Here is a 27,985-nt window from a genome sequence, read left to right as displayed (position 1 = left end):
ATTCAGCTTCGCTATGCCGGGGAGCTACATGAGTGGGCGTGTTGGGTCCAGTGCGTGATGATATCATCACTTAGCCCCCTTACTCTACTCTTCTCCCCCTCCAGCACCGAACCGAACCGGGACTGAGAGTCTTACGTCATCTGCTACGTCATGGGGGTGAGGAGGGAGGGGGCATGGGCAGTTGAAGTGGTTGGGGGCAGTTGTCTGGCTGTGGCAGTTGGGGTTAGGATGCCGGTGTATAATGGGGACAGTGGATTGTCCTCCGAGCACTGGCTATGTCTTTTATTTGGGTTTTGGGGCTGCTATTGTATACAGCACCGGGCTATTCTCAGCCGGAGGGAGACAGGCGGCTGCGGTCCTGCTGCAGGGATGTGCACTAATATGGAAAAGAGCCACGGGGAATGGGGCGTCTGCCAGATGTGTGTGTAAGGGAACTAATGTGTGTGTAGGGGATGTAATGTATAGTGTGTATATATAGGGGATCGAATTTGTATATAAAGGAGATCTACTATATAGTTTGTTTCTAGGGGATCTAATATGTACATATAAGGATCTAATATATAATATGCATGTATGGGATCTAGTGTATATATAGGGGAATCTAATATATAGTGTGTTTATAGGGGATAGTTATATATAAAATATTTATTAGTGTGTATATAGGGGATCTAGTGTGTGTGTGTGTATGTATGTATGTATGTATGTATATATATATATATATATATATATATATATATATATATATATATATATATATATATAGATCTAATATATATAGATCTAATATATAGAGTGTGTATGTAGTGGATCTAGTGTATATGTAGGGACCTAATATATAGTGTGTTTTATGGAGATTCAATGTGTATATATAGGGGATCTAATATATAGTGTGTGTGTGTGTTTATAGGGGATCTAATATATAGTGTGTTTATGCGGGATAGTATGTATGTATGTGTGTGTGTGTGTGTTTGTGTATATATAAGGGATCTATCATAGTGTGTATACGTAGGGATCTAATATATAGAGTGTGGATCTAGTGTATATGTAGGGATCTAATATAGTGCGTTTATAGGAGATCCAATGTGTATATAGGAGATCTAATCTATAGTTTTTATATAGGGAATCTAATGTGTGTGTGTGTGTGTGTGTGTGTGTATATATATATAGGGGCTCTAATACATATTTAGCGTGTATATAGGGATCTAATACATATGTGCATATATACAGTGCTGATATGGGGGATCTAATACTTATAATACTTATATAGTGTGTGTATATAGGGGCTTTGCTTCTATGACATCTAATATATATATATGGTGTGTGTGTAGGTTGAACACACACACACACACATACATATATATATATATAATTTGTGTATATAGGGGCATCTGATATGTAGTGTGTGTGTATAATGGGGATCTAATATATAGTATGTGTGTGTGTATACAGCGGTTCTACTCACACGTGTGTGTGTGTGTGTGTGTGTGTGTGTGTGTGTATATGTAATAAACATATACATGGGGATCTAATACATTTAGTGTACATATGGGGGAACTAATATATTTAGTGTGCGTATGGGATATATATGTGTGTGTATTTATGGGACCAGATGTATAGTGTGTGTGTGTGTGTATGTATATATGGGATCTAATATGTTCTGTATTTATATATAGGAGATCTTTCATGCATGTGTGTTTAGAGGATGTAAAATACATATGTGTGTTAGTGGTTACACCAATTAAATTAATTTTATTTTTACATTGATGGACCTTTTGTGAAGGCTTTATTTTTTCTTTGTTTTTGTTTTGTTGGATGGTGACCAATTTGGGGAACATACAAAGTTTCAGTTGCCTTTTTAGAGTATTTGGGTTTTTTTGGGGGGGTGGGGGGGCGGTTGTACAGCGACAGAAAAATGGCAATTTGTGCAGTTATATCTTTTTCTGTTTTTGCATTTACCATACAGTTACTTCTATCTTCCATTGATATGAATCCTGAATTTCACTTACGACTCTTTCCCCCCCCCCCTTTGGTCCTCAGAGAAAATCTGTAAGGGCAAAAGAGAAAAAGCAAAAGCGACAAGAGGAGCGCGCCGCCATGGCCGCTGTGTGTGCCAAGGTGCAAGCAGCCAATCAGGTAAGCTTCCTTTACAAAGTTGTTTTTTTTATGTTCTTGCCTATCGTTGTTCTCTGACCCTTGGTTTTGGTTATTTCTCTTTTTTTGCAGCTTGGTGACCCTCTTGGAGCCTTTCCGGTCTTTAAAAAATTTGACAGAAATGGGTAAGGTGTGATGTAGGGAAAACTGAGTGTTTTTTGAGTATTTAATCTTGACATTTTTGCTAACCCGTCTTCATTCTTTACATTCTCAGGTTGAATTTGACCATAGAGTGCTGCCGAGTAACAGATTTGGACCAAAAGACCATAGACTGGGCCTTCGAACTTACAAAGACAAATATGCAGATGCTGTAAGAATCTCTTTGTAACCTTATATATCAGACTCGTTGGCCAGGACATATACTGGCATTTTATGCCCCGTCCATATATAGCTGTTTTTGCCCCATTCCGTGACCTTAAAGGGATTTTCTCATTTTGACAAGGCTGTATGGTCCTGTAGGAATAATTTTGAAAACCTGTTTCTCTAAGGCCGGATTCACACTTACTACATTCATTGCCTAAGTTCTGATTGTGATGTCCAGCCCAGCCGTGGGTCATTCAGATCAGGAGGTCTGAGGCAGTCCTATCTGATCTTCAAGCACCACTCCGTTTTTTTCACCGCTGGAGTGGTGTTTATAATCTATGGTCCCTGCCCTCAGTTTTATACTCCTCCTCCAACATTTTCACCTTTTTATCAACACCGCTCTAATACCACTGATGATCTTGTGACCGTAACTACTGTGCTAAATAAAAGTCTATGAGAGCCAGAACGAGGCTTTCATAGACTTGCATTTGAAGAGTGTTCTTTGAAACACCAGAGAACAACAGGAGCAGCAGTTAAAGCGCATCAATCACCAGGATTTTCATATATAACTTAAAGCTGGTGCTATACTGGTGCTATTATGCTGATTCTAAACATACATTTAGTTGTCAGCTCGGATGCATAGATTTTGAAAGACAAGCAAGTCATGTTTTTAAAATGAGCAGCTTTTTGATTGGTGGCAGCTGTTAGCTGGGGTGGGTATTCATAATGATTCCCGCCCCCCTGCCTGTCCATCATCCCCCAACTTATTTATGCTAATTTTATTATATAAATGTTTTACTAAGTGGCTAGAAGGACCTGTGCTGATCTCATACCTATGTGACCAGAAAAAGCGGGGCTTCAGACAACAGAAAAAAAATATGTTGCTTCCTGGTATCAGCTATGTTGGCTGAGGCCCCGCCCCTTCTGGTCATATGAGTATGACATCTGCACAGGTCCTTCTAGCCAGTTAGCATAACGATTTTATAGTAGCATTAGCATAAATAACAGGTGGATGATGAACAGGCAAGGGGGCGGGAATCCGTATCAAAACCCATCCCAGTTATTAGGTGATCGGCAGCCAATCAAAAATCTGCTCATTTTACAATCTTTACTTGCTTGTGTTGTAAACCTATACATCCGAGCTGACAACTATATATATGTCTATATATGTCTATATATATATAATATATAATATATATATATAATATATATGTATGTATAAAATCAGCACGATAGTGCCAGTATAGCACTGGCTTTAGGTTATATAAAAAAAATCCTGGTGATTGGTGCACATTAAAAGATGAAGATTGCAACAGGTAAGTATAAGACGAGGAGCAGGGAACTTGGATTTAAATCACCGCTCCAGTAGTAAAATAAAATTGTACTGGAGTGGTGCTTTAAGGACTGTCACTCTTGCCCCTTTTTTTTGGGGGGGGTTTATAAAATGTAATAATCAGCATAAACACAAAAGATTTACATTAGGAAAAAGTAGCTCAGTGGATGTAAAGAGCATTAAAACTTATCATTAGGATTGAAGTCCCTCCAGTGGCCCCTGAGACATATTACATCCTGGAACGGAGTAATAAAATTGAAGGTGTAAACAATCCACATATGCAAGTTATCCACGGAGCCACTATAAACCCAACCTGCGTCACCTTATCCATATAAGATTTCCATATAAACAATACCCAGACAAAAGACAGAGGACTCACACACATTGGGGGGGGTGCGGGGCCCTCGAGATGAGTGCCTTAGTTATTATATTGAGCCCAGAAATAATCACAAGAAGCCCAGAAGATTTTGAAGGAAACCACGTTGTTTGCATTCAGTAAAGCTGTCATGTGTTCCACCCTGCGAATGTCGGAGCCGCTCCTGATAGGAGGGAGATTTATCCATTTTCCACTGGAGAGCGATCAAGCACCTGGCCGCAGTTTAGATATGCAGTAATAGTTTGGATGAGTTCTTTCCCAAACCTCTAGGATAGATTGCAGGCTCCTGCCATACCTTCGCATACAGAACATTTTGAATTAAAAGGAATCTGTCACCAGTTTTTTTTGCTCCCCCATCTGAGAGCAGCATAATGTAGAGACAGAGACCCTGATTCCAGCGATGTGTCACTTACTGAGCGGTTTGCTGTCATTTTTATAAAATCACTGTTTTCTCTGCTGCAGATCTAGGAGTTATACAGAGCTCATGAATATGCTGGACTACCTGCAGCAGGCCAACTAGTCCTGTAATGATAATCTACTGCTAATTAAACAGTCATTTTATCAAAACTACACTAAGCAGCCCAGTAAGTGACATATCCCTGGAATCAATATCGCTGTCTCTACATTTTGCTGCTTTCGGATTAGGTGGTAAAAACCTGTAGACAGATTCCCTTTAAGGATTTCACTGGACCTCAAATCCAATCACCCCAGCGCAAGTCCAAAAAAATGTGATATTGAGATCTAGCTGCCCTATCACAACGCCAACAGACATCTGGGAACTGTGGATTAAATTTGTCACAGCTCTAGGGTACGGTACCAGAACATCAAGATCTAATATTGATTCTCCCTGTACAGACTGCGTATGGATGATTTAGCCGCCTTTTCACTTTTGCCCTTTTGAAATGATGTCTACGATTTATAGGAGAAAAATCTTTCAAATATTTTTAAACCCGATCCTTCATAAGCACCATATTTTTCATTTTAAAAGACGCACCGGATTATAAGACGCACTCCAAATTTAAATCAAATCAAATCTTTATTTTTATATAGCGCTAACATATTCCGCAGCACTTTACATACATTGGCAACACTGTCCCCATTGGGGCTCTAAAGTCCCTATCTGTATGTCTTTGGAGTGTGGGAGGAAACCGGAGTACCCGGAGGAAACCCACGCAAACACGGGGAGAACATACGAACTCTTGCAGATGTTGTCCTTGGTGGGATTTGAACCCAGGACTGCAGCGCTGCAAGACTATAGTGCTAACCAGTGAGCCACCGTGCTGCAAATTGTTAAAAAAAAAGGGGGGGTTCCATCTTCTACTCCGGTGGTGTCTTACTGGAGGGGGGGGGGGCTGCCACCGGTGGTGGAGTGGGGTCACATAAGGCAGGGCCGGTTCTGGAGTAGGGCGATGCTGCAGGCGTTGCAGTGGGGCTGTACTGGCTGCAAGGGTAGTGCGGTCGGTGTCCCACTCCCAGATGCTCTGTCGGCAGTGCGGGCTTTAAAGAAATGGCGCCCGGAGGTGGCGCGTGTGAAGATTGAGCTGTCTGCTCAATGACAAGCCAAGATCTCATCTGCACACGAGCCACCTCCGGACGCTATTTTCCTTAAATCCGCTGCTGGGAGATCAATGGGCCAGAGGCGGCACGTGCGCAGGTGAGCTCTTGAGCCGAGAGCTCCATTTGTGCACGCGCCAATTACGGGCGCCATTTCTTTGAAGCCCAAACTGCTGACAAAGCATCTGGAAGACCCGCCGCACCGCCCTGCTCCACACAACCAGTAGGGTCCTCACCGCCAGCACAGCGCCCATTCTTCACTTCTATTAAACTACATTCAGATTGTAAGATTCACCCCTCATTTTCCTCCCAAATTTTTGGGAGGAAAAGTGTCTTACAATCTGAAAAATCCAGTACATGTGGTTGGACCCTGCTATCCCAGCGGACCAGCTCTTTATCACCACTTATGGGGCAGGACATTTTCCATTCATGCAGTTAATCAGTCTTCTGTTTGTAATAGGTTTCATGGGACTGTAAAATGCTTTAAAGTTACCGTATTTTTCGCTTGATAAGACACACTTTTTTTTTCCCCCAAATTTTGGGGGAAAGTAGGGGGTGCATCTTATAATCCGAATATACGGATTATATACTGCAGGGTCCAGGGGAGGTGGGGGCAGCTCTGGAGGCTGAGGGAGGCTGGTGAAGGCTGCAGCGGGAGATCTGCTCCCGCTCATATAATATGTACTGCCGCTATCCATCACCGTGGTGCTGAAACCGCACCGCAGTGACGGGCTGGGGGATCGGCGCATATTATATGTGCCTGTGCTCCCCTTTGATTGCACATGCCCCCCTGTGTTAGATATGGCCCCCATGCTGCTGCCCATAGTAAAATAAAAAACTCTTTACTTACCTCCTCCAGGGTGTCTCCCGGTGTCTCCCTCCTGCCGCTGTGATCATGCATGCAGAGATGTCACTCTGCTGTACTGATCACATGACCGGCTCCAAGAACCAGGAAGTGCACTAGTGCAGGAGCTCAACTGCAGGGAGGGAGACACGAGAGAGGACAGCACTGGAGAAGGTAAGGAAAAAGTTTATTTTACTAAAAGCAGCAGCCTGGGGGCCATATCAAACACAGGGTGTTGTGTGCCATCCACAGGGGGCCATGGGCAGCAATAGAGGCCGTGTGCAAGCCACAGGGGGCCATGGGCAGCAATATGGGCCGTGTGCCAGCCACAGGGGCCATGGGCAGCAATAGGGGATGTGTGCAAGCCACAGGGGGCCATGGGCAGCAATATGGGCCGTGTGCCAGCCACAGGGGGCCATGGGCAGCAATAGGGGCAGTGTGCCAGCCACAGGGGGCCGTGTGCCAGCCATAGAGGACGTGTGGTATCACTGTGGGACGTGTGCCAGCACAAGGGGGCTATATTCAATATAAGGGGGCCATATCCAGATTAAGGGGGCTATGAGGGACATATACCCTGTATGATTTGTTAGACTGACACTGGCATTATAAGACGGACCCCATTTATTAAAAAAAAAAATCTCTTTTCCTTCACCAAATTTGGGGGTGCGTCTTATAATCAGGTGCATCTTATAAAGCGAAAAATACGGTAATTTTAAGAGCGGTTTTTTTCTTTTTGTCCAGGTGTAAGCTTTTGTAAGAATCTTAACTTTTCTGCCTTCAGCATCCTATTTCCAATAAGTATTGGTAATTCAGTGTTCCGTTGAGTTGTAGTGTCAAGGCTCCGGTCGTTAGTCCTGAAGGCCACCGCAGATCATTCCTCTGGAAATCTGTTAAATTCTTTCTTTAATCTTTTATGTAGTTATGAACAAAGTGAATGGGGATGGAAAGAGCGAGAAAAACGAGAGGAGCTGACAGATGAACGTGCCTGGTATCTGATTGCCAGAGACGAGCTTAGTATGCCCGTGGCTTTTGTGCACTTCAGATTTGATGTCGAATGTGGAGATGAAGTGCTCTACTGGTAAGGAACATTAGATGGGTTGTCCAGTATGTGTGTTTTTGTTTTTTTGTCAGTGTCTTTGGTGCAATTTAAAGAGGACCAACCACAAGGACTTCCCTAAGTAAACTAAAGCCAGTGTTATACTGGCGCTATCATGCTGATTCTATACATACCTTTAGTTGTGAGATCGGAGGTATAGTTTCTGAAATACAGGCAAGTAAAGTTTGTGAATTGCATTATTTGATTGATAGCAGCTACAGAATATCTAATAGGTGGGTCAGGTCTTGCAAAATATTCCTGCCCCTGTCTGCTAAACACAACAAGAGAAAACGATCAAACGCCCATAAATTGATTTGCAAATTTATTATGTAATAGCAGACAACATGAAAAGGGTGAAGACATTAGGTACAGAAAATGAACCCCAAAAAGGTCCACGGACACCTCTGATTATGATGTACATACAACATTACAATTGCAACGTGACATTATAAATACTCATTATGCCCACTAGATGTCGCCATACATCACTAAGACATTCCCAGTGCATGTGACCATTGAAGATAATGTGGGTAAATATACCGCATAATGTATGATAGACCAATGGTTACTATAATACTTACATGGGCAGGTCAGATGCTAAGATGCCAAAAACGGGGGGGGAAGGAGAGAGTAGGGTCCGACAGACCACCCGACGGCTGTTTTGGTAACATGAGGTTACTTTCGTCTACTACCTGGCTTTCCTCCCCCTCTGTCCTTCCTCCCCCTGTAATAACAAAGACAGGGGGAGGAAGGACAAGCAGGCAGATAGGGACGGGAATAACTAACAAAACCTGACGCACCTATTAGATATTCTGCAACACCTAACAGTGCATTTTACAAACTTTACTTGCCTGTATTTCAGAAACTATACATCCGATCTCACAACTAAAGGTATGTATAGAATCTGCATGATAGCGCCAGTATAGCACTGGCTTTAGTTTATATAGGAGAATCCTGGTGGTGCTCTTTAAGCACAGAATTGTTTTCCAACTGAGCTTCTGATCCCAGATTTTAATTTTTTTTTTTTTTGATGCCACTGTCTAAATAGACCGCAGCTCCTAAAGCGGTTGGTTTATAAGGGAAGGAGGAAGACCCGTTTGCAGGATGTCAGTGGGTGGCTGTGGCAGTTGGGGGCCAAACAATGGTCTCCCTTATACAGAACTTTATTAAGCTCCAGCAATTTTGACAAAATATAGTTAGAAAATTTAATATAAGTTCTTCCAGCGCTGCAACTGGTAATTGACAGATCTCTCCAAAGTGTGTTACATGGGAAGAGGCTTGTCGGTTGCTTGCAGCAGCGCTGGGTAGAGCTGGCTGTTGTCGTCACCAGACTAGTCTTTTTCCCAGGTGGATCTTCTATAAGTTCTCTAAACCCCCAGAGCGTTTCAGATAAAAAAAAATATACAGTGGAACCTCGCTTAAGGAGTGCCCCAGTTAGCGAGTATTTCGCTTAATGAGCAAAGCTTGCTGTAAATTAGTAACTCAGTTTACGAGCAAGCTTTGCTGTACAAGCAAAATACCCACCGCACACACTTCCGGTTCCGTACATCCACCGTGCTCTGACCCGCTCTTGCAGTCCACACAAACACACATATATTATGCTCACCTTACCTTCTGTTCCATCGCCGGCCTCATGGTTCTTGTAGTTCGCCGCTACAGGATGTGTATCGGTAACCATCGCGACAATGGAGGAACTTCCGCTGTCAGCCGATACTCAAAGGCAGCGCGCTGGCCAATCGGAGGCAAGCGACTCCTGCCTTTGACATCAGCGCTCTGACAGCGGAAGTTCCGGGGCATCGGTCTCGATGGTTTCCCGATACACATCCTGTACCGGCGAACTACAAGAACCAGGAGGCCGGCAAGGGAACGGAAGGTAAGGTGAGCATAATATGTGTGTGTGTTTGTACGTGTGTGGAATGGCACAATAGAGGACCAGGATGGGACATTGAACAAGTTGTGGAACGAATTGTCTGAGCTTGCATTATTTCATATCGGAAATGTTGCTTTGCTAGACGAGTAACTTGGTTTAAAAGCACAGTCCCAGAACGGATTATGCTTGTAAACCAAGGTTCCACTGTACTTGACTGCAAATATGCAATCAAACTCTGATTCATCCTGCTTATGGTTTGGGCAGTATGAATTAGATAACAGGTTCCCTTTAAAGGGATTGTTATCAGCACAGGATGACTGTTCACACCAAGTGCAGGCGATCATGCATCATAGCAGGCTAATCATTTAATGGGACTCTTATCTGAACAGAATGACTGTACACACCAAGTACATTTGCTTGTGCACCATGGTGGGGCTAATCATTTAATGGGACTTTTGTCAGCACAGGATGACTGTACACACCAAGCACAGGCTCTCGTGCATCATGGCGAGGCTAAATATTTAAATTCACCTTCACATCTGCTGGTTTTCTATCTATCTCCTCCCTTCTCTGACTCTATGAAGCCAGAGCTGTCAATCACAGACGAGGGGAGGGTGGAGATTGATGGAAAACAAACTGGTTGGGGAGGTGACTTTAAATGATTAGTGTAAACAGTCATCATGTGCTGATAGTCCCTTTTAAATGGGTTGCCCTAATCATTGGACAGGTCATTTTCATAAAGGTGGTGTTTAGACAACTGGCTGCTGTATTCAGTCTATGAGCCGCTGTCAGGTACTGCAGAATTGTTCCTTTCTTGTGTTTTTTGGGACTGCACATCCCCTTTTTAAATGTTTCTTTCCATTTTTCTTTTCCAGTTATGAGGTGCAGTTAGAAATCCGCGTCCGCAGGAAAGGAGTGGGGAAATTCCTGGTACAGATTTTGCAGTTGATGGCAAATAGGTGAGTTTGATAGACATTCATCTTTCCATAAAATTTCTGCCATTATTCCGCTTCATTCTCATAATATAAAAATATAACATACGGGGGAAATTAATTGCTAACCTTGTCTATTGATTCATTTCTTTCCCCTTTCTGCTCCACATACTGAATGTTCTAATTAAAAAAAAAAAAATAAAACATTCAAAGGCGTTTTACATAGACATTTCTAAATAACGGCCATGTATTGTATGTCAGTAGGACTATATGAAATGATACCCTGGAAAAATAATTACTACTTTCCACTTATCTGACGTATTGAATCCTGTTTCTAAAGTTAGGCCGGAGTAACACTTGCACGAGAGTGGAGTCACATCACTGGACACAGCCTGACTCTCTCCAGACAGGAGCATGTAGCTGCATAGAAATATATGCAGCTACGCGCTCCTCTCCGGAGAGCAGGTGATGCAACTCGATTCCCGCGCGAGTGACACCCATGTGTGACTCCAGCCTTTTAAGAGGGTTCCAGTAAAAGTTAGGAGCAGCATTAGGTGTGTATGTTTAGACATTGTGATGTCTTTGCTCCCCTGCCAGTCCATATTACGGCATCTTTTGAACTGTAAGTAGTGTAAGACCTATTACCGGCTAGATCTCCCGTTGCATGAAGAATTGGGGGCACAGTAGGAGTAGGGGGGGGGGACTGTCACAATGGCACATTTGTGAACTGTCTCAGAATAAATTTACCGGATTTTACGGATTAGAAGACACACTTTTTTTTCTTTATCGTTCCTTTGGGAGACCCAGACCTTGGGTGTTTAGCTTCTGCCTCCGGAGGACACACAAAGTACTACACCTAAAAGTGTAGATCCTCCCTCTGAGCTTATACACCCCCTGGTGAGTCAGTCCCAGCCAGTTTATCGCTTTGTGTTCAGGAGGCATACATCCACACATGCATTCTCATATGATTTTTTGCTTTTTGGAAAAGATTGAAGAAGTGCGGGTCCACGTCTGGACCCCCGGCATGTCCCTTCTCACCCCACTGTGTCGGCGGTGTTGTAAGGTTGATTTCCAAGGCTGGAGCCTTACATGCCGTGCTCCTTCACCATCCCTCCTGGGCTCTGGCTTGAAGTGGGAGCCAGCGCGGTCTCCATGCCTGGCAGGAGACCGGTCTCCATCCGCAGCCCTTTAGGACCCTGCTGGACCGGAGCACTCATCCCCAGGGACCTGGCCCTGCGTCTCAGCAGCTAAGTATCTGAGACGTTTATATGTTGGGGGTCCCTGTACTTTATTGTATGGGGAGAGTGTGCTTACTGTATTTATTTTGGCATTTCCGGCGGGTTCTCTAGCTTTCGCCCGAGAACCGCGCCGATGGTGTCTGCGCGTCGGCCTCGCCGCTCAAATTTAGGCCCCGGCTTTGCCAGAGGCCTAGTTTCTGTTCACTGCCCTCGCATGTCACTCATGCAGAGGGACAGGCACGGCTCCTCCCGGCGGCCGTCCTGCACAGGGGAGGGACACTCCCCACTGCTTGTGCGTGTCTCCTCCCCTGCAGGTTTCTATGGCCCTCCAGATCCCACTTTCCTACAGGAACGCCCCCAAGTCCCGCCCCCTCTCTTCGCTCCGGCGGCCATTTTCTCAGACAGGGTTCACTCTGCGCTGGCCTGCACTCTGCATCCCTGCTGAGGTTCTGTGCATTGGGGGTCCGGGCTTCGGGATCTGGAGGGCACACAACACCGCTTCCATTGGTCTGGTAAGCCACAACCGGTCTCTGGTTGTGGACCTCTGTATATACTCCCTGGGGTTCATTCTCTGGCAGAGCCCCCACTCCAGCAGCATGTCTCACACGAGGAGCAAGGCTCCAAAGCTTTATACTGTATGCGCTGCATGTAAGCTCCTGCTGCCTGATCCGAGCACCTATCCACATTGTGATGTCTGCTCTAACTTGGCGGTGCCACAGCCTGGAGTCTCACCCCCAGTGGTCTCTCAGGCTGCTGCTCCTGCACCTGTGGCTGAACCCCCGGCCTGGGTAGAGTCCTTCTCTAGGTCTATCTCCCAGTCTTTTGCTGAGTCCATGGGACTTCTATCCAGGACTTTGATGAATATGCATCAGCCCCCTTCACAGGGTGCCTCTACTGCTAAGGGTCCCTTAGGATCTCTATCATATGACCTCCGTCCACCGGAGCTCACAGAGGATTCATCATCAGGGCCCAGACCCCGTCCTCCTAAGAGGCTCCGCACGGTTCCCTCTCCCTCCTCATCCCGCGGCTCTGATTCAAGAGCTGACTCGCAGGATGAGGAGGATGCCTTTACAGGGGGCTCGGAGGCTAACTCCATGTACCCCATTGATCTTTCCGAGGGTGACTCAGATCTTAGTGACTTGATTGCTTTCATTAATTCTGTACTGGATCTCAATCCGCTAGTATCAGAGGAGCAACCCTCTCTGGCAGAAAAGCACCAGTTTACCTCACCTAAGAGAGCAAAGAGTGTGTTCTTTAACCACTCCAGTTTTCAGACAGCTGTGACCAAGCCCAGGGCCTGTCCTGACAAACGCTTCCCAAAGCGTGGTTCTGATGACCGTTTTCCCTTTCCACCTGAGATGGTCAAAGAGTGGGCTCATTTCCCAAAGGTAGACCCTCCGGTGTCTAGGCTCTCAGCCCGGACCGTTGTGTCGGTGGCTGATGGCACCTCCCTTAAGGATTCCACTGACCGTCAAATTGACCTTCTGGCCAAATCCGTGTATGAAGCGGCGGGGGCCGTGTTTTCCCCAACTTTTGCAGCAGTGTGGGCTCTTAAAGCCATCTCTGCTTCTCTAGAGGAGATGCATTCCCTCACCAGGGAGTCTATGCCCGAGATGGTTGCCTTAACTTCTCAAGCTTCAGCTTTTTCATCTTATGCCATGTCTGCCATGCTGGAGGCTTCTCACCGCACTGCGGTAGCTTCGGCTAATTCCCTCGTTATCCGCAGGATCTTGTGGCTTCGAGTGGAAGGCAGATGCTTCTTCTAAGAAGTACCTTACTGGGCTCCCTTTTGCTGGGTCCCGGCTGTTCGGTGAACAGCTGGATGAAATTATTAAAGAAGCTACTGGCGGGAAGAGTACTTCCATGCCACAAACCAAAACCAGGAAACCTGCCCAGGGTAGGAATCAGTCGAGGTTTCGCTCCTTTCGTTCCTCCAACTGGTCGTCCTCTAAGCCCTCCGCCTCGTCCGCTAACTCAGCTAAGGACCAGAAATCCAACAGGCGCCCAAAAGCGTGTCCACAGAAGAACGCAGGAGGTGCTGCCACTAAGGCAGCCTCCTCGTGACTCTCTGCGCGCTCCGGCAACGTCCTTAGTCGGTGGCAGGCTCTCCCACTTTGGCGACGCTTGGTTTCAACACGTCTCCGATCAGTGGGTGCGGGATATCATCTCCCACGGCTACAGGATAGAATTCTCTTCCAGCCCGCCAAACAGATTTTTTCTCTCAACTCCCCCCTGCTCCAAGGCCGCCGCCTTCTCACAGGCCGTGGCAGCCTTGCAGGCCAACGGAGTAATTGTACCAGTTCCTGCCCGGGAACGGTTCAGAGGTTTCTACTCAAACCTCTTCCTAGTTCCCAAAAAGGACGGTACCTTCCGGCCCATCCTGGATCTCAAGCTTTTCAACAAGCATGTTCGGGTGCGGCACTTTCGCATGGAGTCTCTGCGATCAGTCATTGCCGCAATGACCCAAGGGGATTTCCTGGCGTCCATCGACATCAGAGATGCCTATCTACATGTGCCAATTGCAGTTTCACACCAGCGTTTGCTACGTTTTGCAATAGGAGAAGATCATTTCCAATTCGTGGCTCTCCCCTTCGGGTTAGCCACGGCCCCTCGAGTATTCACCAAGGTCATGGCAGCAGTGATTGCGGTTCTGCACCTCCAGGGGTTGGCAGTGCTCCCTTACCTGGACGACCTTCTAGTCAATGCTCCATCCAGCGCAGACTGTCAGCGGAGTGTCTCGGCTCACTCTCGCCACTCTAGCCCAATTCGGGTGGCTTGTCAATCTTCCCAAGTCCACTCTGACTCCGACCCAGAGTCTCACGTACCTAGGGATGCAGTTTGAGACTGTCGGCACTCGTGAAGTTGCCCTTAAACAAACAGCTGTCACTCCAGCTGGCGGTGCGCTCTCTCCTGAGGCCCCGCCGTTATACTCTCAGGCGTCTGATGCAGGTGCTGGGTCAAATGGTGGCGTCCATGGAGGCTGTTCCCTTTGCCCAGTTCCATCTGCGCCCCCTGCAGCTGGACATTCTCCGCTGTTGGGACAAGCGGCCTTCCTCCTTACACAAGTTAGTGGCTCTGTCGCCACGGACCAGGAGCTCCCTACAGTGGTGGCTTCGGCCCCTCTCCCTGTCCCAAGGGCGCTCCTTCCTGGCCCCGTCCTGGGTGATTCTCACCACGGATGCCAGTCTATCCGGCTGGGGAGCGGTATGTCTCCAGCACAGAGCGCAGGGCACTTGGACTCCGTCCGAGTCAGCCCTTTCAATCAATGTGCTGGAAACCAGAGCCGTGTTTCTAGCTCTCCTAGCATTTCACCACCTGCTGGCGGGCAGGCACATTTGAGTCCAGTCAGACAACGCAACAGCGGTTGCCTACATCAATCATCAAGGCGGCACACGCAGCCGTCTGGCAATGATGGAGGTACAACGCATTCTTCAATGGGCGGAGGACTCCAGGTCCACCATATCCGCAGTCCACATCCCAGGCGTGGACAACTGGGAGGCAGATTATCTCAGCAGTCAAAGCGTGGACGGTGGCGAGTGGTCCCTGCACCCGGCAGTGTTTCAGTCGATCTGCCGCAAATGGGGCACTCCGGACGTGGACCTAATGGCATCCCGTCACAACAACAAGGTTCCTGTTTACGTGGCTCGCTCCCACAATCCTCAGGCCTTCGCCGCGGACGCTCTGGTTCAGGACTGGTCCCAGTTTCGTCTGGCCCACGTGTTTCCCCCTCTAGCTCTTTTGCCCAGAGTCCTGCGCAAGATCAGAATGGAGGGCCGTCGAGTCATCCTCATTGCACCGGACTGGCCCAGGCGAGCTTGGTATCCGGACCTGCTCCAACTGTCCGTAGAGATGCCGTGGCATCTCCCGGATCGTCCAGACCTACTCTCGCAAGGTCCGTTTTTCCGCCCGAATTCTGCGGCTCTCAAATTGACGGCGTGGCTCTTGAGTCCTGGATTTTGACGGCTTCTGGTATTCCTCCTGAAGTCATCTCCACTATCACTCGGGCCCGCAAGTCTTCCTCCGCTAAGATCTATCACAGGACTTGGAAAATTTTCCTGTCCTGGTGTCGCTCTAACGGCCATCCTCCTTGGCCATTCTCCTTGCCGACCCTTCTGTCTTTTCTACAGTCCAGTCTGCAGCTAGGACTGTCCCTCAACTCTCTCAAGGGACAAGTTTCAGCTCTGTCAGTTTTGTTCCAGCGGCGTCTCGCTCGGCTGTCTCAGGTCCGCACTTTCATGCAAGGCGCGTCTCACATCATTCCGCCTTACCGGCGGCCCTTGGATCCCTGGGACCTTAACTTTGTTCTCACGGTCTTGCAGAAGCCCCCTTCGAGCCTCTTAGGGATGTTTCTTTGTATCGGCTTTCACAGAAAGTGGCTTTTCTGGTTGCCATAACTTCTCTCAGGAGAGTCTCTGATTTGGCTGCGCTCTCCTCGGAGTCACCTTTTTTAGTTTTTCATCAAGACAAGGTGGTTCTCCGTCCGACTCCGGACTTTCTTCCTAAGGTGGTCTCTCCCTTCCACCTTAACCAGGACATTACCTTACCTTCCTTCTGTCTGGCCCCTGTTCATCGCTTTGAAAAAGCGCTGCATACTCTAGATCTGGTGCGTGCTCTCCGGATCTATGTGTCTCGCACCGCTGCGATTAGGCGGTGCACCTCTCTTTTTGTGCTAACCACAGGTCGGTGCAAAGGCCTCCCTGCTTCTAAGCCGACCTTAGCCCGTTTGGATTCGGTCGACCATTTCGGACGCCTACCAGAGTACTCAGGTGCCTCCCCCGCCGGGGATCAGAGCACACTCGACCAGAGCTGTCGGTGCCTCTTGGGCTTTTAGGCACCAGGCTACGGCTCAACAAGTCTGTCAGGCTGCCACTTGGACTAGCCTGCATACCTTCTCGAAGCACTACCAAGTGCATGCTCTTGCTTCGGCAGATGCGAGCTTGGGCAGACGCATCCTTCAGGCGGCTGTCACCCATTTGTGAAGTTAGGTTCTGCCTACTTCTTAGTTTTCTGTTTATTCCCACCCAGGGACTGCTTTGGAAAGTCCCACGGTCTGGGTCTCCCAAAGGAACGATAAAGAAAAAGAGAATTTTGTTTACTTACCGTAAATTCTTTTTCTTATAGTTCCGTCTTGGGAGACCCAGCACCCTCCCTGTTGCCTGTTGGCAATTTCTTGTTCCGCGTATTATCACCGGCTGTTGTCGTGGACAGAGTCTCCGGTTGTTCCGGCTCTTGCTCTGTTCTACTTGTGGGTGGCTATTCTCCTTCAGCTTTTGCACTAAACTGGCTGGGACTGGCTCACCAGGGGGTGTATAAGCTCAGCGGGAGGATCTACACTTTTAGGTGTAGTACTTTGTGTGTCCTCCGGAGGCAGAAGCTAAACACCCAAGGTCTGGGTCTCCCAAGACGGAACTATAAGAAAAAGAATTTACGGTAAGTAAACAAAATTCTCTTTTTTTTCCCCCCAAAACTGGGAGGGCGGCTTATAATTCAGTTATGGCTTATTTGGGAGGCGGTGGTGGAGCGGGGTCACAGGAGGCAGGGTCGGCGATACTGAGGGCTCAGGGGAGGGGGTGTTACAAGACAGTGGGTCTGCGACACTGCAGGATCAAGGGTATCGCTGCCGTAGGCGCCATTGATCTGCTGGCGTTCTGCGGGCTCCCTTGATCTGTTAACGCATCAGACTTCAAGAAAATGATCGCGGATACCAATCTGCGCACGCGCCGCCTCCGCAGCAGTTTTCTTGAAGTCTCTCGTCAACAGCCGACAGCTCACTGGAGCCTGCAGCACGTCGACATATAAATGGTGCGCACTGCCACGAGATAACACCCCCCCCAAGCCCGCAGTATCACCAATAGGGATGATCGAATACTTCAAATATTCGGCTTTGCGAATATTTTCCGAATGGCTCGCCTCTATTCGATGCGCAATGTAAGTCTACGGGAAGCCCGAATAGTACTGAATAGTTGTTATTCGGGTTTCCCATAGAATTGCGCATCGAATAGCAGCGAGGCATTCGGAAAAATATTCGTGAAGCCGAATATTTGAAGTATTCGATCATCCCTATTGGTGATACTGCGGGCTTGGGGGTAAGTCTATGGGAAGCCTGAATAGTGCTGAATAGTTATTTGGGTTTCCCATAGACTTGCATTGCGCATCGAATATTTGTGAATAGTCGAATAGCGGCGAGGTATTCGGAAAATATTCACAAAGCCGATGTATTCGATCATCCCTTATCACCAACCCTTTGTCCACTGACCCTACCTCCTGTGACCCTCCTGAGCCGCTCCACTACCGCCGCACCCCCTCCCCCCCGGCGAGCCATTACACAGCCCACTAGGATTATATATTTCCCGGCTCTAAATTTGGGGTGCGTCTTATACTCCGGTGCATCTTATAACATGGAAAATACGGTACGTATGGAACACTGGAGGACACATACAGTAAAGGGTCCCTGTGCAAATACAGTATATGGGCCTTTTTCAGTCCAATGACTCATCAAAATGCAAAATTTCACCTTTGGAGGTAGTAATGAGCCCCTGTATGGCTGCACAGGCTGCACTAGTGATATAGACAAATTGTCTCTCCAGGAAAGGAGACAAACTCTAGCGCAGCGCCACCTATTGGAAGTAGCGATCCTAAAAGTCAGAAGTGGATTTTTAACAATCCTTTGCATATGATTTAGGATTTTATGCCAGATCAGTATCCCAATTTGCAGACACTGTGTTTCAGGGTGCTTGCCCCTCGTCAGTGCAAAGTATGGGGTGTCTGATCTGGCTCATGAGAAGCTATATGGGGGGACCATGGGGGAACACTATTCTCCTTAAGGAGACTTTGCAAGTCAGTCTGGCTGCCAGTAAGGGGACTTATAGCTGCCACGCCCCTCTAAGAAATATTCAAATTGTCTCTCTAGGAAAGGAGACAAACTCTAGCGCAGCGCCACCTATTGGTCACGAAACGGGGGGTAGGAAGTGGAAGTTACAGCCCCCTTTCCACCACCCGACAGACCGAGCACGTGACGCGCTCTGTCGCGCCCCTCTTATAGTCAGGCCAATCATGGAATTGCCCGACAATAAGCAAGGAGGCCGCTATTCTACTATGCCGATGATTGAAGGGCTCCCGGTGAGAGTAAGGTGTATATTCCCCCGACCTCTGCGGACGGAAAATATCTAAACCTCCCTCAGATCTCACTGGTTGCCCCACAATGATCCTTGGCTTAAACTCTCTGCCACCAATCGATTACGATAACTATTCACCGAGAACACAGACGTGGGATTCAGGATCGAGATAACAGAACAGTCCAAGATTAAATTATATATTTCTTTGTCGCTCCTAATTGGGAGACCCAGACAATTGGGTGTATAGCTACTGCCTCCGGAGGCCACACAAAGCACTACACTTAAAAGTGTAAGGCCCCTCCCCTTCTGCCTATACACCCCCCGTGGGATCACGGGCTCCTCAGTTTTCATGCTTTGTGCGAAGGAGGTCAGACATCCACGCATAGCTCCACTGTTTAGTCAGCAGCAGCTGCTGACTATGTCGGATGGAAGAAAAGAGGGCCCATACTAGGGCCCCCAGCATGCTCCCTTCTCACCCCACTTTTGTCGGCGGTGTTTAAGGTTGAGGTACCCATTGCGGGTACGGAGGCTGGAGCCCACATGCTGCTTCCTTCCCCATCCCCCTTAGGGCTCTGGGTGAAGTGGGATTTTACCGGTCTCCAGGCACTGAGACCGTGCTCCATCCACAGCCGCTGGGGAATCTGCTGAATATGGAGCTGAGTATCGTCAGGGACATGGCCCTGCTACGTCAAGGTACTCTGTGTCCCCGTACAGACCGCGCGCAGACACACTGCAGCATTGCTGGGTGTGTTAGTGCGCCGGGGACAACAGCGCTGCGCGCTTGTGCCACTACTCACTACAGCTCTGCTGAGTCAGTTAATGTATTGGGAACTGCCGCGCCGGCCGCTGCTGTCAGTTTACGCTGCGGCGCGGCTGGGACTTGTGGTGCGCCGGGGACTTCCGCGCTGGCCGTGCATATATGACGGCCGCGCTTATTACTCGAGTCCCCGGCTTTTGCGGCCTAGTTTCGCTTCGTTCCCGCCCCCAGGCCTGCCAGTCAGGGGAAGGGCGGGACGCTGTACAGAACATCAGCGCAGAGGGTTGGAGTCTACTTTACATACTCCAGCCCTCACACTGGACACAGTGGGACGCCAGTTTCCCGCACTTTGTCTGAGGCACGCCCACGGTCCGCCCCTCTTCACAGAACGCCGGCAGCCATTCCTGTGTGCAGTCTGAGCTGGAGAAGGGGAGACAAGTTCTGGGAGACCCAGACACGGGATTCTGGCGACCACACACCCGCGTTTGAGCGGGCGGTAAGCGGCACCTCTGGTGCTGACCCCACTAGTGCCGAAGTGTACATTTGTATTTTTATGCTTGCATGCTATACATTGCACTGTACGGTCGCTGGTGATTCTTGGCTATATACCCTCCTAGATTGCTCAGAGGAGACAACAGCATGTCATCCGCAAAAAGCAAGGGTGCCAAGGCACAGGCTTTCTATGCTGCTTGTACCGCATGTGAGGCTACTCTACCGGCAGGTTCCACTGACCCCCATTGTGTGCAGTGCTCGGCCCCTGTGGCACTTGCTCGGCCGGGGCCTCTGCTAGAGGTGACCCAGGGAGATCCACCTGTGAATACTGTCCAGGTGACGGGGACGGAGTTTGCAGTTTTTGCGGATAGATTGTCAGTGACTATGACTAAAATTCTAGAAACTTTGCAGTCTAGACCAGTAACTCAGACCATGGGCACTGTTGAATCATTGCTCCCTGGTCCCCCTCAGTTGGAACAGCTCCGGGCTCCGGGGGTGTCCCATGCATCCCAGGGTGAAGGCTCTGACACGGACGACAGTCCCAGACAGCCTAAGCGAGCTCGCTATGAGCGGCCCTCGACTTCATCACACTGGTCAGGGTCCCAGCAGGAGGACTCTCTGTATGATGAGGCGGAGGTAGCTGATCAGGATTCTGATCCTGAGACCGCTCTCAATCTGGATACTCCTGATGGTGACGCCATAGTGAATGATCTTATAGCGTCCATCAATAGAATGTTGGATATTTCTCCCCCAGCTCCTCCAGTGGAGGAGTCAGCTTCACAGCAGGAGAAATTCCATTTCAGGTATCCCAAGCGTAAATTAAGTACTTTTCTGGACCACTCTGACTTTAGAGAGTCAGTCCAGAAACACCACGCTTATCCAGATAAGCGTTTCTCCAAACGGCTTAAGGATACACGTTATCCCTTTCCCCCTGACGTGGTCAAGGGCTGGACCCAGTGTCCCAAGGTGGATCCTCCAATCTCCAGGCTTGCGGCTAGATCCATAGTTGCAGTGGAAGATGGGGCTGCACTTAAAGATGCCACTGACAGACAGATGGAGCTCTGGTTGAAATCCATCTATGAAGCTATCGGCGCGTCGTTTGCTCCAGCATTTGCAGCCGTATGGGCACTCCAAGCTATTTCAGCTGGTCTTACACAGATTGACACGGTCACACGTACATCTGTTCCGCAGGTGGCATCCTTAACCTCTCAAATGTCTGCATTTGCGTCTTACGCGATTAATGCTGTCCTGGACTCTACGAGCCGTACGGCAGTGGCGTCCGCCAACTCCGTGGTTTTACGCATAGCCTTGTGGTTAAGGGAATGGAAGGCAGATTCTGCTTCCAAAAAAGTGCTTAACCAGTTTGCCATTTTCTGGTGACCGACTGTTTGGTGAGCGTTTGGATGAAATCATTAAACAGTCCAAGGGTAAGGATTCATCCTTACCTCAGCCCAGACAAAACAAACCCCAACAGAGGAGGGGACAGTCGGGGTTTCGGTCCTTTCGAGGCTCGGGCAGGTCCCGATTCTCCTCGTCCAAAAGGACTCAAAAGGATCAGAGGAGCTCAGATTCTTGGCGGGCTCAGTCACGCCCAAAAAAGACAGCCGGAAGACCCGCTACCAAGGCGGCTTCCTCATGACTTTCGGCCTCCTCTCTCCGCATCCTCGGTCGGTGGCAGGCTCTCCCGCTTTGGCGACATTTGGCTGCCACAGGTCAAAGACCGTTGGGTGAGAGACATTCTGTCTCACGGGTACAGGATAGAGTTCAGTTCTCGTCCTCCAACTCGATTCTTCAGAACTTCTCCACCTCCCGACCGAGCCGATGCTCTTCTGCAAGCGGTGTGCACGCTAAAGGCAGAAGGAGTGGTGACCCCTGTTCCTCTTCAGGAGCAAGGTCACAGTTTTTACTCCAATTTGTTTGTGGTGCCAAAAAAGGACGGGTCTTTCCGTCCCGTTCTGGATTTAAAACTGCTCAACAAGCACGTGAAAACCAGGCGGTTCCGGATGGAATCCCTCCGCTCCGTCATCGCCTCAATGTCTCAAGGAGATTTCCTAGCATCAATAGACATCAAGGATGCTTATCTCCACGTGCCGATTGCTCCAGAGCATCAGCGCTTTCTACGCTTCGTTATAGGAGACTAACACCTTCAGTTCGTAGCTCTGCCTTTCGGGCTGGCGACAGCCCCACGGGTCTTCACCAAGGTCATGGCAGCAGTAGTAGCAGTCCTGCACTCTCAAGGTCACTCTGTGATCCCGTATTTGGACGATCTACTGGTCAAGGCACCCTCTCAAGAGGCATGCCAACACAGCCTGATCGTTGCGCTGGAGACTCTCCAGAGTTTCGGGTGGATCATCAACTTTTCAAAGTCAAATCTGACTCCGACCCAATCGCTAACATATCTTGGCATGGAGTTTCATACTCTCCCAGCGATAGTGAAGCTTCCGCTGGACAAACAGCGTTCACTACAGACAGGGGTGCAATCTCTCCTTCAAGGCCAGTCACACCCCTTGAGACGCCTCATGCACTTCCTAGGGAAGATGGTAGCAACAATGGAGGCAGTCCCTTTCGCGCAGTTTCATCTGCGTCCACTACAATGGGACATTCTCCGCCAATGGGACGGGAAGTCGACATCCCTCGACAGGAACGTCTCCCTTTCTCAGGCGGCCAAGGAATCTCTTCGGTGGTGGCTTCTTCCCACTTCATTGTCAAAAGGAAAGTCCTTTCTACCCCCATCCTGGGCGGTGGTTACGACAGACGCGAGTCTTTCAGGGTGGGGAGCAGTTTTTCTCCACCACAGGGCTCAAGGTACGTGGACTCAGCAAGAGTCCACCCTTCAGATCAATGTTCTGGAAATCAGAGCAGTGTATCTTGCCCTACAAGCCTTCCAGCAGTGGCTGGAAGGCAAGCAGATCCGAATTCAGTCGGACAACTCCACAACGGTGGCATACATCAACCACCAAGGAGGAACACGCAGTCGGCAAGCCTTCCAGGAAGTCCGGCGGATTCTGACGTGGGTGGAAGACATGGCATCCACCATATCCGCAGTTCACATCCCAGGCGTGGAAAACTGGGAAGTAGACTTCCTCAGTCGCCAGGGTATGGACGCAGGGGAATGGTCTCTTCACCCGGACGTGTTTCAGGAGATCTGTCGCCGCTGGGGGATGCCGGACGTCGACCTAATGGCGTCCCGGCACAACAACAAGGTCCCGGTTTTCATGGCACGGTCTCACGATCACCGAGCTCTGGCGGCGGACGCCTTAGTTCAAGATTGGTCGCTGTTCCGGCTACCTTATGTGTTTCCACCTCTGGCACTGTTGCCCAGAGTGCTGCGCAAGATCAGGTCCGACTGCCGCCGCGCCATCCTCGTCGCTCCAGACTGGCCGAGGAGGTCGTGGTACCCGGATCTGTGGCACCTCACGGTAGGCCAACCGTGGGCACTACCAGACCGACCAGACTTGTTGTCCCAAGGGCCGTTTTTCCATCAGAATTCTGCGGCCCTGAACCTCACTGTGTGGCCATTGAGTCCTGGATCCTAGCGTCTTCAGGATTATCTCAAGAGGTCATTGCCACCATGAGACAGGCTAGAAAACCATCCTCCGCCAAGATCTACCACAGGACGTGGAAGATATTCTTATCTTGGTGCTCTGCTCAGGGAGTTTCTCCCTGGCCATTTGCATTGCCTACTCTTCTTTCTTTCCTACAATCCGGTTTGGATAAAGGTTTGTCGCTCGGCTCCCTTAAAGGACAAGTCTCAGCGCTATCTGTATTTTTTCAGAAACGCCTAGCACGACTTCCTCAGGTACGCACGTTCCTGCAAGGGGTTTGTCATATCGTCCCCCCTTACAAGCGGCCGTTAGAGCCCTGGGATCTGAACAGGGTTCTAATTGCTCTCCAGAAGCCGCCTTTCGAGCCTATGAGGGATGTTTCCCTTTCTCGCCTTTCACAGAAAGTGGCCTTTCTAGTAGCGGTCACGTCTCTTCGGAGAGTGTCCGAGCTAGCAGCGCTGTCATGCAAATCTCCCTTTCTGGTGTTTCACCAGGACAAGGTGGTTCTGCGCCCGATTCCGGAGTTTCTCCCTAAGGTGGTATCCCCCTTTCATCTCAATCAGGATATCGTCTTACCTTCTTTGTGTCCTCATCCAGTTCATCAATGTGAAAAGGATTTGCATTTGTTGGATCTGGTGAGAGCACTCAGAATCTACATTTCCCGCACGGCGCCTCTGCGCCGCTCGGATGCACTCTTTATCCTTATCGCTGGTCAGCGTAAAGGGTCGCAAGCTTCCAAATCCACCCTGGCTCGGTGGATCAAGGAACCAATTCTTGAAGCCTACCGTTCTGCTGGGATTCCGGTTCCCTCAGGGCTGAAGGCCCATTCTACCAGAGCCGTGGGTGCGTCCTGGGCATTACGGCACCAGGCTACGGCTCAGCAGGTGTGCCAGGCGGCTACCTGGTCGAGTCTGCACACTTTTACCAAGCATTATCAGGTGCATACCTACGCTTCGGCGGACGCCAGCCTAGGTAGACAAGTCCTTCAGGCGGCGGTTGCCCACCTGTAGGAAAGGGCTGTTTTTTCGGCCCTATCACGAAGTGTTATTTTACCCACCCAGGGACTGCTTTTGGACGTCCCAATTGTCTGGGTCTCCCAATTAGGAGCGACAAAGAAGAAGGGAATTTTGTTTACTTACCGTAAATTCCTTTTCTTCTAGCTCCAATTGGGAGACCCAGCACCCGCCCTGTTTTCTTAGGGATTTTTGTTTTTTCGGGTACACATGTTGTTCATGTTGAATGGTTTCAGTTCTCCGATGTTTCTTCGGATCGAATTTGTTTTTAAACCAGTTATTGGCTTTCCTCCTTCTTGCTTTTGCACTAAAACTGAGGAGCCCGTGATCCCACGGGGGGTGTATAGGCAGAAGGGGAGGGGCCTTACACTTTTAAGTGTAGTGCTTTGTGTGGCCTCCGGAGGCAGTAGCTATACACCCAATTGTCTGGGTCTCCCAATTTAAGCTAGAAGAAAAGGAATTTACGGTAAGTAAACAAAATTCCCTTCTTTAATCGCCCTAAATGGCACACTAGAAACTACAATATATACAATATGGAATTTACAGAGTATCTATATATAGGTCAGAGTACATTTACAGGTCAGTTATGGTTACAAACAGCGGCAGATCAGGCAGTTGCTTTATGTGTCCGGCCACAGGGGGGCGCCGTTCGACCAGGGTTCCAGGGACTTTCTCACATGTGATATAGAAAAATTCTGTGTAAAATTTTCCAAAAAATGAGGAGCAACAAATCCAATAAAATTATTAAATTTGTATCAATTAAATTATTAAAAACATGCAATCAATTTAAAAAGAGATGTACACAGATAAGAACAAGAGGATACTGCAGCATACAAGGCAAAATTACATATAGTGATGATACAAAAAGACAAATCTGTGGTAAAAAATAAATAAAACTATTATCCCCTTTTACTAATATACTCCAAACTGTATAATGTTGTCAATAAATATAACGTGATCTAGTGCAATAAATAATTGCATATATCTAAACCTACTGACAATAATAGTTTATGGTGAAAATAGCAATAGCCAATATTAACAAAAGGATATCTGTTGTTCTAGAATAAATACCTAATACAAAATTAGCCACCTAGGTATCAATCATGCGTAATATTGCACAGAAAACCCAGATTTACCCTGTTGTGGCTGTAATACCAATTTATTACAGTAGGTGGAGCTCCACACTATAGAATACTGTGCCGTGCATGTTACCGACCGCTGTCATTGAAAGCCGCAACGAACACAAGAATACACCACAGCAAGGCAAAGATCAAATTACCTGGCTCAATTAGTAGTTCATGCCGCAATCTTCTCACCCCGACGTACGTTTCGCTACTCCCTGTTTCAACCGGGGCCATTGTAATTTTGCCTTGTATGCTGCAGCATCCTCTTTTTCTTACTGTGTGCATCTCTTTTTACATTTATTGCATGTTTTTTTAATAATTTCATTTAATTTGATTGGATTTGTTGCTCCTCATTTTTTGGGAAAATTTTACACAGAATTTTTTTTTTATATTTGTTGTTCTAATCGTTTCAGAGGAGTGTCTTTGTTACATCATGAGCAAACGTGTTGTTAATTGCGCTCGTGATAGCTTCGATACGTCAGACGCTTCCATTGAAGTTATACTTTGGAATAAGCTCCTCGACGTATTAACCCATAAATTTAACATATTTTTATATTTGCAGCACACAAATGAAGAAAGTTGTCCTCACAGTCTTTAAACACAATCACGGTGCTTACCAGTTCTTCAGAGATGCTTTACAGTAAGTCCAATCATTCTTTGTCGCCATCGCCCTTCTCCCACCATCTGATGTGCGTCTGCATTTTTAATATTTTGTCCTTTTTTTTTGATTCCTACATTTTAGGTTTGAGATAGACGAGACCTCTCCCAGTGTATCGGGCTGCTGCGGGGATGACTGCACATATGAGATTCTGAGCCGCAGAACAAAATTTGGAGACGCTCCCCATTCACATTCAGCACAGTGTGCTGGCTGCTGCCATTGAATGAAGGGGTGGATAGACATCCGAGGACTGTGGAGGATCCTAATGGACAAAATGATTGTCTTATCTAATGTTTTTGTTTTTATTTTATTTTTTTTTTCTGTTTTGTTCTTTTTTTGTATTTTTTATGTTTTTTTTTAAACCTGGTGATGTTTTATGCAGCACTATTGTAGACATGCGTGTAACTCATGTCTCTACTAGTCCTTTTAACGGTAAATAAATTCCTGTTTGACTTCAAAATGCTTTCATTGATTGTTATTGAGGTGTTTTGTTTTTTGTTTTTTTTTTTTGCTGTGTTTTTTGGTCCAAAATCTACAAGTTTGTATTGGAGTTTCTGCTACAAAAACTCAGCAAAAAAACTTAGGCCCCGATTAATCACTGCATTTTTACCAGTTTTTTGGCTTAAAGAAGTTTTCCGACCATAAATTCCAAATTTTTTATTTATTTATTTTTATTTTCTTTGTCGCTCCATTGGGAGACCCAGACAATTGGGTGTATAGCTACTGCCTCCGGAGGCCACACAAAGCACTACACTTAAAAGTGTAAGGCCCCTCCCCTTCTGCCTATACACCCCCCGTGGGATCACGGGCTCCTCAGTTTTCATGCTTTGTGCGAAGGAGGTCAGACATCCACGCATAGCTCCACTGTTTAGTCAGCAGCAGCTGCTGACTATGTCGGATGGAAGAAAAGAGGGCCCATACTAGGGCCCCCAGCATGCTCCCTTCTCACCCCACTTTTGTCGGCGGTGTTTGTTAAGGTTGAGGTACCCATTGCGGGTACGGAGGCTGGAGCCCACATGCTGCATCCTTCCCCATCCCCCTTAGGGCTCTGGGTGAAGTGGGATTTTACCGGTCTCCAGGCACTGAGACCGTGCTCCATCCACAGCCCCTGAAAAATCTGCTGGATATGGAGCTGAGTATCGTCAGGGACATGGCCCTGCTACATCAAGGTACTCTGTGTCCCCATACAGACGCAGACACACTGCAGCATTGCTGAGTGTGTTAGTGCGCCGGGGACAACAGCGCGCGCGCTGGTGCCACTACTCACTACAGCTTTGCTGAGTGAGTCTATGTATTGCGAACTGCCGCGCCGGCCGCTGCTGTTAGTTTAAAAAATGCTGCGGCGCGGCTGGGACTTGTGGTGCGCCGGGGACTTCCGCGCTGGCCGTGCATATATGACGGCCGCGCTTATTACTCGAGTCCCCGGCTTTTGCGGCCTAGTTTCGCTTCGTTCCCGCCCCCAGGCCTGCCAGTCAGGGGAAGGGCGGGACGCTGTACAGAACATCAGCGCAGAGGGCTGGAGTCTACTTTACATACTCCAGCCCTCACACTGGACACAGTGGGACGCCAGTTTCCCGCACTTTG

The 27,985-nt window shown here is 48.2% G+C and overlaps 1 protein-coding gene across 1 annotated transcript; it reads left to right on the top strand.

Annotated features, from left to right (window-relative positions):
• Positions 1-5: 5 nt before the first annotated feature.
• Positions 6-26,861, top strand: NAA40 (N-alpha-acetyltransferase 40, NatD catalytic subunit). The gene is made up of 8 exons (XM_075326076.1): positions 6-156; positions 2,038-2,133; positions 2,224-2,276; positions 2,366-2,461; positions 7,481-7,639; positions 10,403-10,486; positions 26,306-26,383; positions 26,486-26,861. Exons 1-8 carry the CDS (start codon positions 151-153, stop codon positions 26,622-26,624), a joined length of 711 nt encoding a protein of 236 aa, XP_075182191.1. The 5' UTR covers positions 6-150; the 3' UTR covers positions 26,625-26,861.
• Positions 26,862-27,985: the final 1,124 nt, after the last annotated feature.

The sequence above is a fragment of the Anomaloglossus baeobatrachus genome, chromosome 10 (genome assembly GCF_048569485.1).
Source record: "Anomaloglossus baeobatrachus isolate aAnoBae1 chromosome 10, aAnoBae1.hap1, whole genome shotgun sequence".
NCBI lineage: Eukaryota > Metazoa > Chordata > Amphibia > Anura > Aromobatidae > Anomaloglossus > Anomaloglossus baeobatrachus.
This window is presented reverse-complemented; position numbering and strand designations above follow the sequence as displayed.

Bases quoted from the DNA above. Each gene is read 5' to 3' on its own strand.
- NAA40 (XM_075326076.1), top strand. The intron at 2,462-7,480 runs GTAAGAATCTCT...TCTTTTATGTAG, and splicing joins AAGACAAATATGCAGATGCT to TTATGAACAAAGTGAATGGG. The intron at 7,640-10,402 runs GTAAGGAACATT...TTTCTTTTCCAG, and splicing joins GGAGATGAAGTGCTCTACTG to TTATGAGGTGCAGTTAGAAA.